Consider the following 15,323-nt stretch of genomic DNA (forward strand, 5'->3'; position numbering starts at 1 on the left):
AAATCCAACTTGGCTGAATCATGAATTTGACACATTAGAACAGAACACCTATATGTAGTCCCCTTGGTCCTATCTAAGGCCTACCTGTCGGTTTTACCTAAGAGGAAGAGGAGACAACTAGCTTCTTCATACTATTTTATCTCTATCTATATCTATCTCTATCTCTATCTTACGCACTTCAAATCGGCCAATCACGAGCTGGTTCACGTTTGACAGAAAAGTGGTTCGTTTTTGCCCCAGTATTGTCACCTCTTCCTCTTAGGGTTTTACCGATGTCAGTTTGCCCAAAGATTTCAGATTGCCCAAAAATTTCAAAATCATGTGAACTACGGTGCATCTATACGTGGTTGACAGGGATAGAGTGCCCTTGATGTTAATAGAAAGCCCTTATCCACTTGAACTACTTTGCCGAACCTCTGGCATGCGTGGGTTGAGCGCTACGATTTTCGTCCAAAAAAGTACCATTCTGACACCGACAAACCGAAATGAAACTTAAATTCAACTGTTGCTCAAAATCTATAACGGTCGATTCAAAAGTGCAGCGGCCCGATTCGTCAAAATCATTGGATTTATTAATCTAGATAAGAATATTTTGTCTTGAAAATATCAGACACGAACCACCTCGTAAATTTTGCACACGTGTTCGCGTGCTTTGATTAAACACGCTCCGCAAACGACAGATGCCAATAGGGGTCGAAGGGACACAAGTTTTAAAAAACTGTGAGAAACAAAGCAATCATTTGATGAAGCCAGCTATCATAGTAGCCTATGAACTATAATTTTATTCATTCCCTGTCAATCCATCAAGCTGAATAGACCTATTTAATAAACTTGTTCCACTGCGTACACAGCAAAAAATTTTTTTTGATATCACGTCAAAGTGGATGCACTACAATCATGTCGAAAATATGGTGTAATATTACTTGCTAAAAAGGACAAAATTATCATTAATAAAATGCATGAACTGACATTACGCTGCTCTTACTGCATTTGTTTATTTATGTGGTCATAAAAATTACATGAAATTTTCGACATGATTGTAGTGCATCCACTTTGATGTGATATCAAAATTAATTTTTTGCTGTGTAGTAGAAGAAACCTCCACAGGTTATGAGCGACTCACAAAAGGATGTTCCAAGCCATAGAATTCCACAGTTTGCTGGTCAAAACTATGGCACCTGGCAGATTCGCATGAAGACCTACTTGGAAGCCTCCAACGTCTGGGATGCGGTCATCAAGGACTTTTGACGTAGGATTACGTCTTTCGGGAACATATTGGGGGTACAATTTCAAAAAACCAAATTTGACCACGTTACGAAAAGTGGTCAGGTTTTGACCACTTATAACTCTGTCAATAGTGGGTAGATTTTAATTCTAAACAAGTAAATCAATTGGAAATTTTTCTAAAAATCTGCTAAAATGAACAATTTATCAATTTTCAATAGGTCACTATTGAAAATTACACAAATGTCCAACTGTTGCAAAAAGCACTTTCCCTATCACAGACTTCAACATCGAATTCCATCCGGTCTCGCCGAACGATGTTTATTCAACCCGGTTGTCATCATCATCAGCAGCAGCAGCAGTGCTTTCGGCGTGTGGCGTTGTACTTTTTCTCCAGCACACAACGGAAGGGGAGCAAGCAGCTAGCTATCAAGGCTGCCTTCAAGATTAAACGAGGAAGGAGGAAGAAGCCACACCGCTACTGATCGAATTGAGTAGCTCTTCGTAAGTCGCTGTGGGCCATCTATGCCAAGCGCGTCGCCGTCGTTCCAAAAAAACATACAGCTCGTCAGCCTCATCCGTGTTGACCACTCTAATATAGCTCAGCATTACTCAACCATCACGACAAAACGTTTTTTTTTCCAAGACCACCATAAATTATTGTCGCTTAAGAGTTAATTTTCATTGAATGTCGCTCGCCTTGCTACCAGCCACATCACCCCCAAAGCTATTTGATAATGTACCCAGCAACCAAACGTTTGAGGTCAAATGCGTAACAGTATTCGAGTGGTACATTAAAATTCTCGCAATGCCAGAATACCACATGACCTTGTCAGTTAACCAGAAACACTTCGAATTATGGTAAGGTTTTCTCCGCTAGAGAAAAGAAAGAAATCTTGAATTTATATCATTGATCGTGAATATTTCGCGATTGGAAAATTGGAATGGTCCATTAATTATGTAACGCAAATTTGGCCCATTTTCAACCCCCCCCCCCTTTGTCACATTTTTTGTATGGACCTTAATTTTTTATGTATGGCTCGTCACAGTTTTCAAAACCCTCCTCCCCCCTAAATGTGTGACATAATTAATGGACGACCCCATTTCAGCAAGGTATTCCTCCAATAAAATTTTGTTTTTTTTTTTATTATCTTTTGAATAAACTCAAAATTCCGTTTGTTTTGTGCACGAAAATAGGTAATTTTGTCATCAGAAAACAAGGCGTTTCAGTGCTAGGAAAAGGTGGTTTTTTCCCTAACACAGTCGCCGAGAACGTAATCCTACGTCAAATCTACGGTCGTGTCTTGGCTACAACCTCTTACTTTTTTTTCTATGTGGAGCATAATGCTAGCTTTTTCTAAGGCTAAGGTTGTTTAGTTCACTTGAAGTGAACTAAATAAAAATCATTATAAATCTCATTGCGCGAATCGCCAGGACGGGATTTCATTTTCATTTTGATTACTTGGACTGGCTCAACTTAAATTAATTTTGCTAGTTTTAGCTGGGCAGACCTTTCAAGACAACCTTGAACAGACGTTCTGTGTTGGTGTGGTAAGTAACAAATGTGTGTTGCTTCTCAGTAAGATACTTGAGAAGAACCAATTCACCCCGACGGCCAATTTGAAGTGAAAACTTCAATTTAACGAAGTTCAAAAGTTCCGTGCGACGAGCATGGAAATCGGAAGTGGTTATCACAATAAAGGGGACCTTTTCATTCGTAGCATTAAGCCGGGAAAAATTAGTGGAATGTTGCCTGGATGATGGATTATTCTCATCATCTGTGAGCAAATCAAATTGATTTCATAAGAAGGGGGATCAAGATTGCCCTTTTCTTTTGCGTTTAGGCCCCGTTTAGGGGTGGTAGAAGAAAGTTTCTTCAAATCGTTTTCCAAGTAGATTTCTATAAGAATGCGAAGGATCGAAGAGAAATTTTCCAAGTCGATGTCCAAGCAGGATTACCTCGGGTAGGGTTCAAACAAGGATCGAAGAGAAATAAGAGATGAACAAGGTATCACATTTGCAGGTAATATTTAGCACTTAGATTTGTTGTAACTTTAGCTCTAACACTTCCTTCAGCAAAAAGCAAATAGATCCGCACGGCAAGTAAGCTCGATGCAGACTGATTGTTGGTTACTTTATGTCAAGTCGTTAAATGCGTGAATGATGATCCAGAATGTCTATTTGTCTGTGCTAAAACGACGAAATGCTCATTAAACCTTGGAAAAATGCTCTTTTGCTGCGTAGCTGCTCAGATTTACTATCCTGCCCGTGATTTTTTTAAGCAACGGTGCGACGGGAAAACGTCTAGAATAAGCTACCCAAAGAAGATTTTAAAGGAAAAGCTTCTGAAGAAGATTCTAAAATAAGCATTTAAAGATGCTTCGTCTCGTATCTTTCAACTGATTCTCATATCAAAAGGGTCGCTTGCATGTGTGGGTTTCAGGGCACTGCAATTTTCATGACTTTTTCATAGTGTACAACGATTTGTTCTTCTTGATATTGGATGGTGAGGCCAGCCGTATAGGAGTGTAGGACCAGTACACGCCCTTCGAAAGCAACTCAGAGACTGAGTCAAGTTGACTCACTGTTTTTTTTTCATACAAATTTTACTCACTTTCGTTAAAAGTGGAATTACTGCGCTATGAGTAAAGTGAGACCCACACTGCCACTCATCGCAAGTCGGTCCCATTTGCGTTTTTGTCAAAACCGAGTTTTCAATGGATGTGGTCATTAGACTGATGCAAAATTTAACTTTTTCGCTCCTCAATTGATTAGAAATAGGCTTCGCACAAGCCATTTGAAGTTTACATGTAAATTAATATGGGAAATCTCAACTTTCTGTTCATTGCCTTCTAGTCTTTTTCCATATTGAGCTACAAAACAGTTTGATAGCCATTCTTATAGAAAATTTTCTCAGCTACAACTTTGCTGAAAATTGTTTCTATGTAAAACGAGGCAGGAAAAAGTTATTAATTATTTAAGAGATTGATAAACTTATGACATGATCAAGCAACTGCTCTGTAGGCAACACTGTATTTTGCAGTGTGACATAGTAGCCATGATTTGTGTGTCCTATTCAACGCCCCAGAAACACCAATGTTGCCTGCTGAGCAGTTGATTGAGCATGATCATAAGACATCAGCGCATTGAACCATTGATAAATTTCGATCCTTGCATTTAATCAAAAAGTTGTCTTCAGCAAAGTTGTAGCTGGAAAAATTTCCTACAAGAACAGTTGAAAGCTTTTGAAGCAGACCGATATGGTGAATTATTAGATAGACATGAACAAAAATCTTGGTTTTACCACAGTAATTCACATACAAACTTCAAATGGTTTGTGCCATCACAGTTTCTCACCAAATGGGGTCAAATTTTGAGAGGTTAGTCAGGATCCGATTTGGAACCGTTTAAGTATTGTGGAGCGGAAGTTTCAAAATTTGCATCACTCTAGTGGTCATCCATTAGTCATTCCATCAGTCATTAGTTTCATAATACTGGATAAACTCATCAACTTTGTTCTGGAAAAGTTTGGAAAACAGCCAAACGGATTGTACCATTGCATTAGAAACAATGGTACGAAGCAAACTTAAAATGCGATTTTCTCGGCTTGCTGATTTGAACTATGGGACGGACTTGCGGTAGCACAATGCTGCGTCAACGTCAGCGTCAGCGTCAAATTTTAATCTGATCATAATTGACGGACTGATGCAGCATCGATGTGAAGTCACCAAGAGATGTCAGTGGAACAGCAACTTGACATGCGTTACACCTGTCATTAGACGGACGAACCCATTCGTCAACGCTGACGGTGACGCAGTATTGTGGGTTCCGCTTAACTCCACTTTTTACGAATCTGAGTAAAATTTGTATGAAAAACTACAAGGGACAGCCACATGGGGAAGTACCAACAATCAATACGAAATCAACGATTTTAAATTGGCTCACTACTAGACTAGCCTATTGGTCCCAAGCAAACGATTAACGTACCCCATTCTAGTCGAAATTTTAGTACTACACAATGTGTGTTTTGATCCGCTATAGACTTCTCTGACGTTTGTTAAATGCACAAGTATTAGTGCGGAACTCGGGGTAAATTATAAGTATTAGTGCAAGAAAACCTTTGAATTTACCCAAAGTTCTACACTAATACTTGTGAAATTCACAAACGTCAGAGAAGTCTATGAAAGTTTGACAGATAAAAAGAGGGGTTAGTAGATTTTCCTATGTTTCAAGCGGTGAATCGATTAGCTTGGGACCGAAGATAGTACCAGAGCTGAGCCAAAAAGTTGAGCTCGTTTCTTCGGGACCTTCTGGTCTTAGAGTTACCTCTATGGTTGTACGCAATGGTGATGTAGGACTACGTGGTTAATCTTATTTGTTAACTGCAGCTTGTGTTTTGTGTAGGAATAGGAATTTGAGCGGGGTTCTCTCTGTTTACACTCTTTAGTATGACGCACTTGACATAGATGGTCCACAGCGACTCAAGAAGAGCTACTGATTCCGATCAATAGCGGGGCGGCTTCTTCCTTCTTCTATGGATACTCATGTGGGCTGTAGCTCGCTGCTTGCAGGCAGCCTTTCGTTGCATACTGGAGAACACCACCACTCACCACGAAGTGATTGAATAAACACCGTTTGGTGAGACCGGATGGAATTCAACTTTGAAATCTGTGTTAGGGAAATCGCTTTTCGCAGGCAATCAGTTATAATTTTAACTATCGAAGCAACAGTTGCACATTCGTGCAATTTTCAATAGTGACATTTTAAATTTAACAGATGTGTAGAAATATATCTGATCGATTGGTGATAAAATTATTGAAATTAGTCCAGGGGCAGCTGAGTTATTAACGTTCAAAATCTTTCGGTTTTCACAAAGTGTACCCCTATATAGAAATCATAGACGTAGTCCTACCTTAAAAGGTATTTCCCATACATTTTTTACCTGCTTTACTACCAGAGAGCCAAAAAATTCAAATTTTAGAGACAAAATCACTCTCACGATATCAATATCTTGAGATGCCATGTCTTTTAATGGCACTTGATTTGTGATTTCCCTCTCACAGACTACAAAACAGAATACCTGACACTGCAAAAAATGTCTGGTTCCTCTATACCTATATGTATTTCAATCAACATCCGAAGTCCCTCCTGTTTTTACATATTCTTCACAAAGTATGCTGTGCAGAATATGTAAAAAGAGAGGGGCTTTGGATGTATTTTTTGTGCAGAATATGTAAAAAGGGAGGGGCTTCGAATGTAAATCTAAATGCATGTATAGAGGTAGCAGACCAGTTTTGCACTACACTGTCCTCTGTCAACAATTAACGGAGTGAACAATTGCGTAGTTTCAAACAACAGCAGTGACATATGAAGGAAAATGAATGCAGAAGCTTGACAAAATGGTTAATTGGTAAATCATCTTTTTGGTGGTAAAATTAATATTGGCGCCCCGAAAAAGACGGTTTTGTGTGAATTTTGTTCACGCGGGTTTTGCTTCTTAGAAAATTTATGAAAATTAACTCTTTTAGAGGAATTATTTGTGTCGCCCTGAAAAGGACGCTTTTGGTTTGATACGCATCGTCGTCTGTCGAGTTGCAGGCAAATTACCCGGCTTTTTGCCGATGAACAACACGCACTATATCGTGACGTCACTTATCACAGGTTCGTATTCTTCTGGACGCAGCAACGCGGTTTGATGCACATTACCGGGTTGTTCGATCTTTGCCGTGATTGGAGAATTCTGAGATCTCCACGGATACGGTGAGCTAGTTTGAGCTTGGGTGAGCTTCGACATGATGATAACGTGCTTGATGACGGTGGCCCACAATGCTTTATCACGATGAGCAACTGTACCAAAACAGTGACAGTGTGCCCGAGCAAAGCTGTAGATCAAATCGAAATCACAATTTGCTGTTATGATGTAACTTATTTTGAATACTCCAGTTGATCTCATTTTGGTTGACTTTAACGGTTAACACAGCAAAAATGAGAGCAAACTTTTACACTGTTGAATCAAACGGAAAACTAATCTTGCTCTCAATGAAATCAATTTGATTTCTGATTTTGCATTCATTATGTTTAACGAAATACGGGCCTGGCGTAAATCGTAAGCATCCATGCTTCTCACGCTGAAAGACTTGAGCTCAAATCTCACCCCGGGCAAATAACGAATGACCTAAAATGTGTTAAACAAAACAAATAAACAATAAGCGTTAGTGCAACGACAGATGAGCTTAAATTAAATTTTAAACAAGACGTGAACAGCAGAACTTCAAGTTAAGTTGCTTTCATTTAAAAAGTCTTGACTGCATAATGAAAGCACAATATGATATCAGACTAATGTCGTGACAATTGAAATCAAAATGAGTTTTCATTATGATAGGAACTGCAAACTTTAATATAGATTTGCTTTCATTTTGTTAACCGACTTTGCTCGGGTGGCTTCATCACTGCTACTCTGTCAGGCAGCCTTGGCAGCAAGCTGCTTGTGGAGCCTTTCGAACACGTCTGAAGTTCGAAAGGAAATGCGGCAACGGCTTGATTCGTTTGGGACCAACTATGTGATGTCTTTGTTAGGAAATACACCTTATTGTGTAAGCAAATGTATGGGAAATTTTGATGCTACAAATTTTAGTTGAATTTCTCAGATGTTTAACTATTTGCACTATTTGTACTATATGCCACAAAATTGCTGGAGTAAGCCTCCGTCGATTGGCATATTGCATGACATATTTCACACTAATGCTTTGGAGATATATGCGTTCAAAACCGGACCCTTTTTCGTTACATGCTTATTTTTCGTACTCGCTAAGTGTACCTCAAATAGAAAACAAAGACGTAGTCCTACGTCAAAAAAAAAAGAGAATGATTCAACTTGACTCAGGCTCTGAGTTGCTTTCGACGGGCGTGTACTGGTCCTACACTCCTCTACGGCTGAGCTTACCACACAATACGATATACGACCGAACGACTGGTGATGACCACATGGCTAAGAAGTTCAAATTTGAAAGTAATACAAATGACTCATTCCGATATTCCAACCCGCAAATCATTTCAGATAAAATTGTTATTTTACGTCTAAGACAGACGCAAATTGAAACAACAACGTACTATGTGAATGCTAAATGACAAAACACTTTCTCAAATAAAGTAGTTTACAGTTCCAAGCGAAGTGAAATTTTTGTTAATAACATTTTTCACGGAGGTGAAAAATCTTGTTTTTTTTTATTTCAACGCAAATAATGTCTCCGATGAATAAATTTGAAATTATAAATAACTACACCCAACGAAGAAATGTAAGATTCTATTACAGATTTGAAAGGTATACAGAATTTACAATGTTTAACGACATGAACAGATCCTGCAATGTGGTCGCAGGAAGGTTTTTAAAATTAATTTGTAGTTTTTATGACAGCTTATTTTTCGAGCAAAGTTTGTTTCCCCAAATGCAATGATTCTAGAAAATCATCTTTATACTAAGATATGCATTATGGACAAAAACTTGCTCGTACGCTGCATCCCATTGCAAGAACTGCCATTACAGTTGTTGTATGAAACAAATGCAGAGGATGTAATAAATCCAACCTTACATTGGATGTAAGAGAAATGCGTGAGCTATCAAAGTACATACGTCTTCTTCTTCTTCATTTCTAGCTTATTGCATAGTTTATTGCATGCTCTCAACTTAGTGTTCTAGATGCACTTCCACAGTTATTAATTGAGAGCTTTCGATGCCTGTACCATTTTTTTTTGCATTGGTATAATTGTGTGACAAGTCCAATCATACTTCTATGCCCAGGGAAGTCGAGAAATTTTCCAACACGAAAAATTCCTAGACCGGACCGGGAATTGAACCCAGCCACCTCCAGCATGGTCTTGCTTTGTAGCTGCGCCTTTACCGACTGAGCTAAGGGAGGCTCCAAATTACATACACCAATTTTGAAATAAGCAAATGTCACATCGGTCAGCCATTTTCGTTGGAATGTAGTGGAAAGAAACATGCGTTACCTTAATAGACATGTACGGTTGAGGAACTTCCCACATAGGAAGCCTTCCAAAATCGAAGTTCCTTGGCGTTTCCTTATAGCCCCATATGTATAAGTAGGTATATGCTTTGCATGCTACATTAAAACATATTATGTGTGAGGTACCTACCTATGTAAAACGAGACTGTCACTTGCGAGTGCATGAGAGCTGCATCGTTATCGTCCTGCCAGGCCAGTATTTGCTCGCTCACCCTGCCTATTGGGGTTTCCATTCCATTCCACAGAAATGCGTAATCTGATACGGACTCTGTTGTAGACATAAGAAATAAAAGGTTGGTGAGTTGTGATGGAAAGCGTAAGAATGCAGGGTAACATGTGAATTTCGATGGCTGTGGTTTTCTTGTCTTCGCAATCACGTCACCTTCATTAACAGCCTGATTAACATGGAAATTTGCTCGTTTCGGCCTTTCAATTGTTGTATAGAAGAGAGTTCCAAACAAGTTACGAACCGCCATAAGAACTATCAGGGCAGACACAACCTAAAAGTTCATGGAATCCCTTCACTTTGCGTTTTCACTGGCACTAATCTCTGCTTTTTAAAGGTGTGTATTCGCGAGAAATCGACGGCTAAAACTATTGTTTACAAAAGCAATTACACCCCTTTGAAATGCTGACACTGAATTGTTTGTTGGGAGCCAGTGCCGGTGGTGTAGTGATAAGCGTGACTGCTTTCTCACCCCAATGAGTTCAATCCCAGCCGAGGTCGGTGGGATTTTTCTGAGGCAGAAGAATCTCCGGTCACGTCTTCCTTCGGAAGGGAAGTAAAGCCGCCAAATTGCGTATCAGAGACCGAAGTTAAATGAAGGGAAAAAAAACTTGTTGGAGTATTCTTATTATTCATATTTCTTAAACGCGATTTATGACCAATGACAGTTTGGAGCTGAGAACATGAGATATTCGTGTAAGTAGGGAGACCAACCTGTGGAAACTAATGATTTTAAATTGGCTCACTACTTGACTAGCCTATTGGCAAATCAATCTTTGCAAAATAAAAGCATTTTAAGATTGCATTTGTATACCTCCCCGTGGAAAATTTTTAAGCTATCATCACTTTCATAGTTCTTCTATTCTCCACGAGTGCCAACTTTGATTTGCCAATTGATCCCAAGCAAATCGATTAACGTACCCCATTCTAGTCAAAATTCTAGTACTACACAATGTTTGTTTTGATTCGCTATGAAAGTTTGACAGATAAAATGAGGGGTTCGTGGATTTTCCTTTGTTTCGAGGGATGCATCGATTAGCTTGGGACCGAAGATAGTAGCACAGCTGAGCCAAAAAGTTGAGCACGTTTCTTCGGGACCTACTAGTCTTAAAGTTACCTCTATGGGGAAACGTTCTTTCAAGCAATGAGAATACCGTACTAAGAGAAATTTACATTTTATTGCTCTATGCTAGCACTTGGTGTACAAAAATACAGCTGAAACTGGCTGGTTGTTCTTCCGCGTCATGAGTTCAGAAAGTTTCTCCATCCACGTATTCATAGTTTTAGATTCGACGTTGAAAAAGTTTATGTAAACGCTAATTATGGTAACCTCGTGGCTTACAGAGGAAAACTATTCCACTCATGAAGGATGACAAATGCCCGCTGCTTTATTCAGCTAAAAATTAATACTCCTTCTTGTACTCATTTTTGATTCTACCCTACCAAATAGCTATCACTCGTCGTTAATATGTGTGTGTGTGTGTCTTTTTCTTGTGAAACAATTTTACTCATCTACCCTTCGTATGCGGTTCAAAAATTTCGTTAGTCACTATACAATCTAAGAAACCAAACTTTCAACAAATTACTTTTTTTAAAAGACAAAAACAATGTAGTTGCTACATTCGTAAAACAAAACCCTGATCAATTCTTTTTGGGAGCACCATCGCAGACGGTATATAGTAGAAGCCTCTATACGACTAGTTGACCTTCTTGTCCACCGCTTCTCGCTTGGTGGGAGCCACCGCATTCCACACCTTGTCGATAACTTCGGTGAAGATGATCGTCCCCGTGAAGACCAGCAGCGTTCCGATCCAGTGGTGGATGGTGAACGGATTGCTAAAGTAGACGATCGAAAACAACAGCGAGACGAACTTCCGTAGCGTGACTACCAGCGTTACGGTCAAGGAAGTGCACTCTGTCGTCAGGACATACACGGAACTGATGCAGATGTACTGCGTGAGGACATTTCCGAGGAGGTACACCCACATGATCGGGATGCCGATGTTCAGGATCGGCACGTCGTACAGGGCGCTGGCGTTGGCTATTTTGATGTGGTCCCAAATGTTGGTAGTCAGGAGCAGGAAGAAGGGCAGCGGAAGGAGATGCGTGTAGAACAGAGCTTCCTTCGGGTGTTTGCCGTAGCGTTTGTAGAGGACTTCCTGGTAGATTCCCATCCGGGCGGACACGAAGAGGGCAAGCGTCAGGAGCGATATTCCCACAGCCCACCAGAAGAACACGGTCACCGGGTCTTCTTGCTCGGCGTTTTCCACCGTTTGGGTGCTCTTGACATCCTTACCGGAGATGATCGTACAGATGACGATCCCGGCGCTGATCATTCCAACGGACAGGTATTTGGAGAGAGCGTACTGCTTCCGCAGGATGACGATTCCCATGATCATGTTGGCGATCAGCGACCCCGCGCGGAAGATCATGTGCAACGGCATCGGGATGTTGAAATCGAAGGCATAGTTGTTGCACACGCTGGTAACGAAGAACATGGCCACCAGGATGAGGTAGTCCTTGAGACCGATCCGCGGCTTGACGGTGCCGCATTTGGACGTGTTGATGAACCCTTCCAAGGCGATGAAGAGGAACTGCAGGAAGGTGATCAGGTTGCCCGAACCGGGATCGATCCTGGAAGGAGGGTAGAAGATTTAGGCATTAGCAGGCTACATAATGTTTGAAATACGGTTTGTTATTGATCGCCCGGTAAAACTGGTTTGATGGTGCTCTGAAAAGGGATCGGAAGTGTTTGAAGTTGTAGCTGAGAAAATTCCCTCAATTTTCAAACCAGAGCAATATGATGAATTGCCAGTGGTTTGTGCCAAGTCAGTTTGTTACTAGAAGATTAAAAAATTTGGGAGGCTAATCAGAACCCAATTTGGAACCATTTGACTACTGTTGAGCGAAAATTTCAAATTTTGCATCAGTCTAATTAATGAACAGTCATTCCATCGTGGATTCTAAAATCGTTTGTTGGTAGAGGAAATTTCCTGCACCACGAAGTAGACAATCTTCGGTTTCTACGCTTTACCAACGTTCAAACCACCTGTGACAGCGATGACTATGTTTCCACCTTGTTTGTCAGCTCAGATCAGTAAATGACGTTCGATAGAATTATTTACATCATTGATTTGGATGATTTGCATTATGGGGCTGAACCGATACAATATGCACTTCAATTTAGGATGACAATCATTCTACAGAGAGCATTGCGCATTTCAACTGAGGTCCATTCCCTTTTCGTTCATCCTGTATTCGAGTGGAGCATCATTTCTGATTCACAAAACAACCGTCAACCGGTTGCAGCTATCATTCGATGTTTCAATTTGAATGGTCTGAGGTTTCATTCTAACAGAGGATGATGATTTGGTACAGTGTAGTTAGATGCGACTTCGGGTAGCTTGAGAGTCGTTCCAGATTGTACAGTTGCGGGCGTCGGTATCGAATGTTGTTGACAAGGGAATGTCTTTGGCATACTTTTACCATCACAAGGAAGTGGTTGGAATCGATGTTTGCGCCGCGGTAGGTCTCCGAAAAGTGCCTTCCATCAATCAAAACGTGGTCGATGTGTGACTTTGTCTGTTATGGTGATCTCCAGGTGTACCGATATGGGAGACTATGCGGGAATTAATTTTCGATGTCGGGCAAAAAAAAGTCGTTTTCACCTTGGAATAGAGCGTTGACTGGTGGTATCTTGTATAACGGGTTTTTAGAGTTTTTTTTGGTTGGCAAGCATCAATTTCGCAATTTGCTACCCCATAGATTTCATAGATCAATTATGGGACCTATGTTCTTATCGGTAAAGCCATGACTTTCCATTTCGCTTTGTCAGCTTCTAAAAACAAACATAAAGTGATTTTTATTTGCAAATGTTGATAAGCTGTAGTTTTCCGAAAAATGCTAATCAACTATCCTGTAATTGATTCGATGTTGATTTCTACGCATAGCTGAATTTAAGCTAAAACCGGCTTAGCACAAAACATGGATCAACCATCCATATTTATATTACGTAACACAGCACATATTAGCCGCACCCGTTAGAGAGTGTACCTTTAACAGCCTTTAGGCATTCCTTACGTCACACCTAAAGTACCCAATTATGTGCATTGACAAATGTCTACTTACTTGACCAACAGCTCCAGAAACACCACATTGCTGCAGCATCCCACGAAGACCATCACAATCGCCAGTGCGGCACTCATTTTCGCCGATGTTTTCTGTTGACGGAAGTGTAGTCCAAAGTCAACCTCTACTCCTCAACACCTGTGCCGCCTGCTGCGTTTAACGACCAAGCCTCCACGCACGCACGCGAGGCTTACTACGATGGAAGAAACAGGAAAAGAAAAAAAAAAACAACGTTGTACACACAACGAAAATTAATCGTTGCATTCATTTGTCATAAATGAATTTTTGCCAAAACATCAGCTTAATACTTTCTATTTGGAAAATCACATACATCCTTCCGTTGATTAGTTGACTTATGAATATAATTAATTATCAACTAAAGAAATTTGCCAAAAAGCTTTATAGGATTTCTATCCGTGTAGTAAAATCCAGTTCCAGATTCAAGTTCAAGTGGACGGCAGTTCAGTTGCTGCTGTACCTTCAGTTAACTGCGGCATGCTGACATACTTCCCCGTCGATTATATTTGAGCTTGTACTTGTCATTCATGACTATTGAAAAAAAAAAACCTGTTTTAGAGGTTCGGTCCCATTGCCAAACAAACACATCCCATTGTTGGTAGGGGTTGTTTGGTCTTGTGCAATATACTAAATCTCAGATCCATCCTCATCATTCATTCCCCACACCATTAAGACATTTGAAGCATTCGAGTGCCGATTGCAAAGTCATTCTAGTCGGTACAATGATAACAGTAAAAGCTACTAAACGTGATTTTGATTGCACTTTGCTTATGTAAACATTCTCGCCTACCTTGCAAACAGATGATTTTAATGAGTTCACTTGTCAAAGTTTGAAACGAAGTAAAATTGAATGAAATTGAAATTGCCGCATTGCTAATTGACAATTTTGGACACGCACGAGTACACACACATTAATAGAGATAGAATTTTCCCACGCGAGTTTCAGTACTTACCTAAGTCAACGCGAAGAAACTACTGCCGAAATAGACGAGCGATCGGCACCGCGCTAGTGACTGTAATGCGGTAGTGTTGTTTGATATTTTTATGTGTTCGGGTTCGGCTTCATTGAATGTGCGATGTGCAAAGTAGGTTTGACGTTTCCCGTGTTTCATTGAGTGCCGTCTTTTTTAAGTGAGTGTGTATGTGTTGAAGCCGTCCGCAAGGGGGTTTAACTTATAGATACTCATAGCAATAGACCTGCCAAATGTGAGCTGACGTTTTCAAACGAACTGTCAAATCGTATAGAAAATGTTCGTTTTGCATACAACATGGCGGCGGTATATTGGCGAGAGTGTCTAGTTTATCTGTGGTGGCCCCTGTGGCAAAGTTGCTTTGGTTTTAATAGAGTAAATAGCGTTTGAGGATACATTTAGGCGATTGGTGATTAGGGATTGGTATGTGCAAATTATCATTTGGATGGATGAATTTCAAAATTAATCGAATTAGCACGACTGATAGCGGATTAGCCATTCTAACTTGAATTGCAATGAAAAATTCCGTTGGCTACTGTTACTATATGCTTAGTTCCTATTATGGAAGTTCATACAATTAACTAAAGGGGTATTGAAATAAGTATCTATAAGATTTCTAACGATGTACCTATCTAAGTTTATCGTATTACAGTTAACTCTCGATATATCAATTTTCTATATCTCGAAATGTGACCACTTTAGTCTATGTCTGTATTACTGTTGAATTTGCTT

General features: G+C 40.1%; 1 protein-coding gene across 1 annotated transcript; it reads right to left on the bottom strand.

Annotated features, from left to right (window-relative positions):
• Positions 1 to 10,633: 10,633 nt before the first annotated feature.
• Efr (ER GDP-fucose transporter) lies at positions 10,634 to 14,667 on the bottom strand. Its single transcript, XM_065225857.1, has 3 exons — positions 14,574 to 14,667; positions 13,603 to 13,795; positions 10,634 to 12,108 (listed from the first exon to the last, which is right to left on the bottom strand). Exons 2-3 carry the CDS (start codon positions 13,677 to 13,679, stop codon positions 11,172 to 11,174), a joined length of 1,014 nt encoding a protein of 337 aa, XP_065081929.1. The 5' UTR covers positions 13,680 to 13,795; positions 14,574 to 14,667; the 3' UTR covers positions 10,634 to 11,171.
• Between the last annotated feature and the right edge of the window lie 656 nt (positions 14,668 to 15,323).

This window comes from Ochlerotatus camptorhynchus, unplaced genomic scaffold, assembly GCF_037179485.1.
Source record: "Ochlerotatus camptorhynchus isolate MF236.1 unplaced genomic scaffold, CSIRO-AGI_Acam_v1.1 ptg000022l, whole genome shotgun sequence".
NCBI classification, from domain to species: domain Eukaryota; kingdom Metazoa; phylum Arthropoda; class Insecta; order Diptera; family Culicidae; genus Ochlerotatus; species Ochlerotatus camptorhynchus.

Excerpts from the sequence above, each read along its gene's own strand:
- Efr (XM_065225857.1), bottom strand. The coding sequence starts at position 13,679 with ATGAGTGCCGCACTGGCGATTGTGATGGTCTTCGTGGGATGCTGCAGC. Across the intron at positions 12,109-13,602 it reads TTTCTGGAGCTGTTGGTCAA|GATCGATCCCGGTTCGGGCA; the intron begins GTAAGTAGACAT and ends CCCTCCTTCCAG.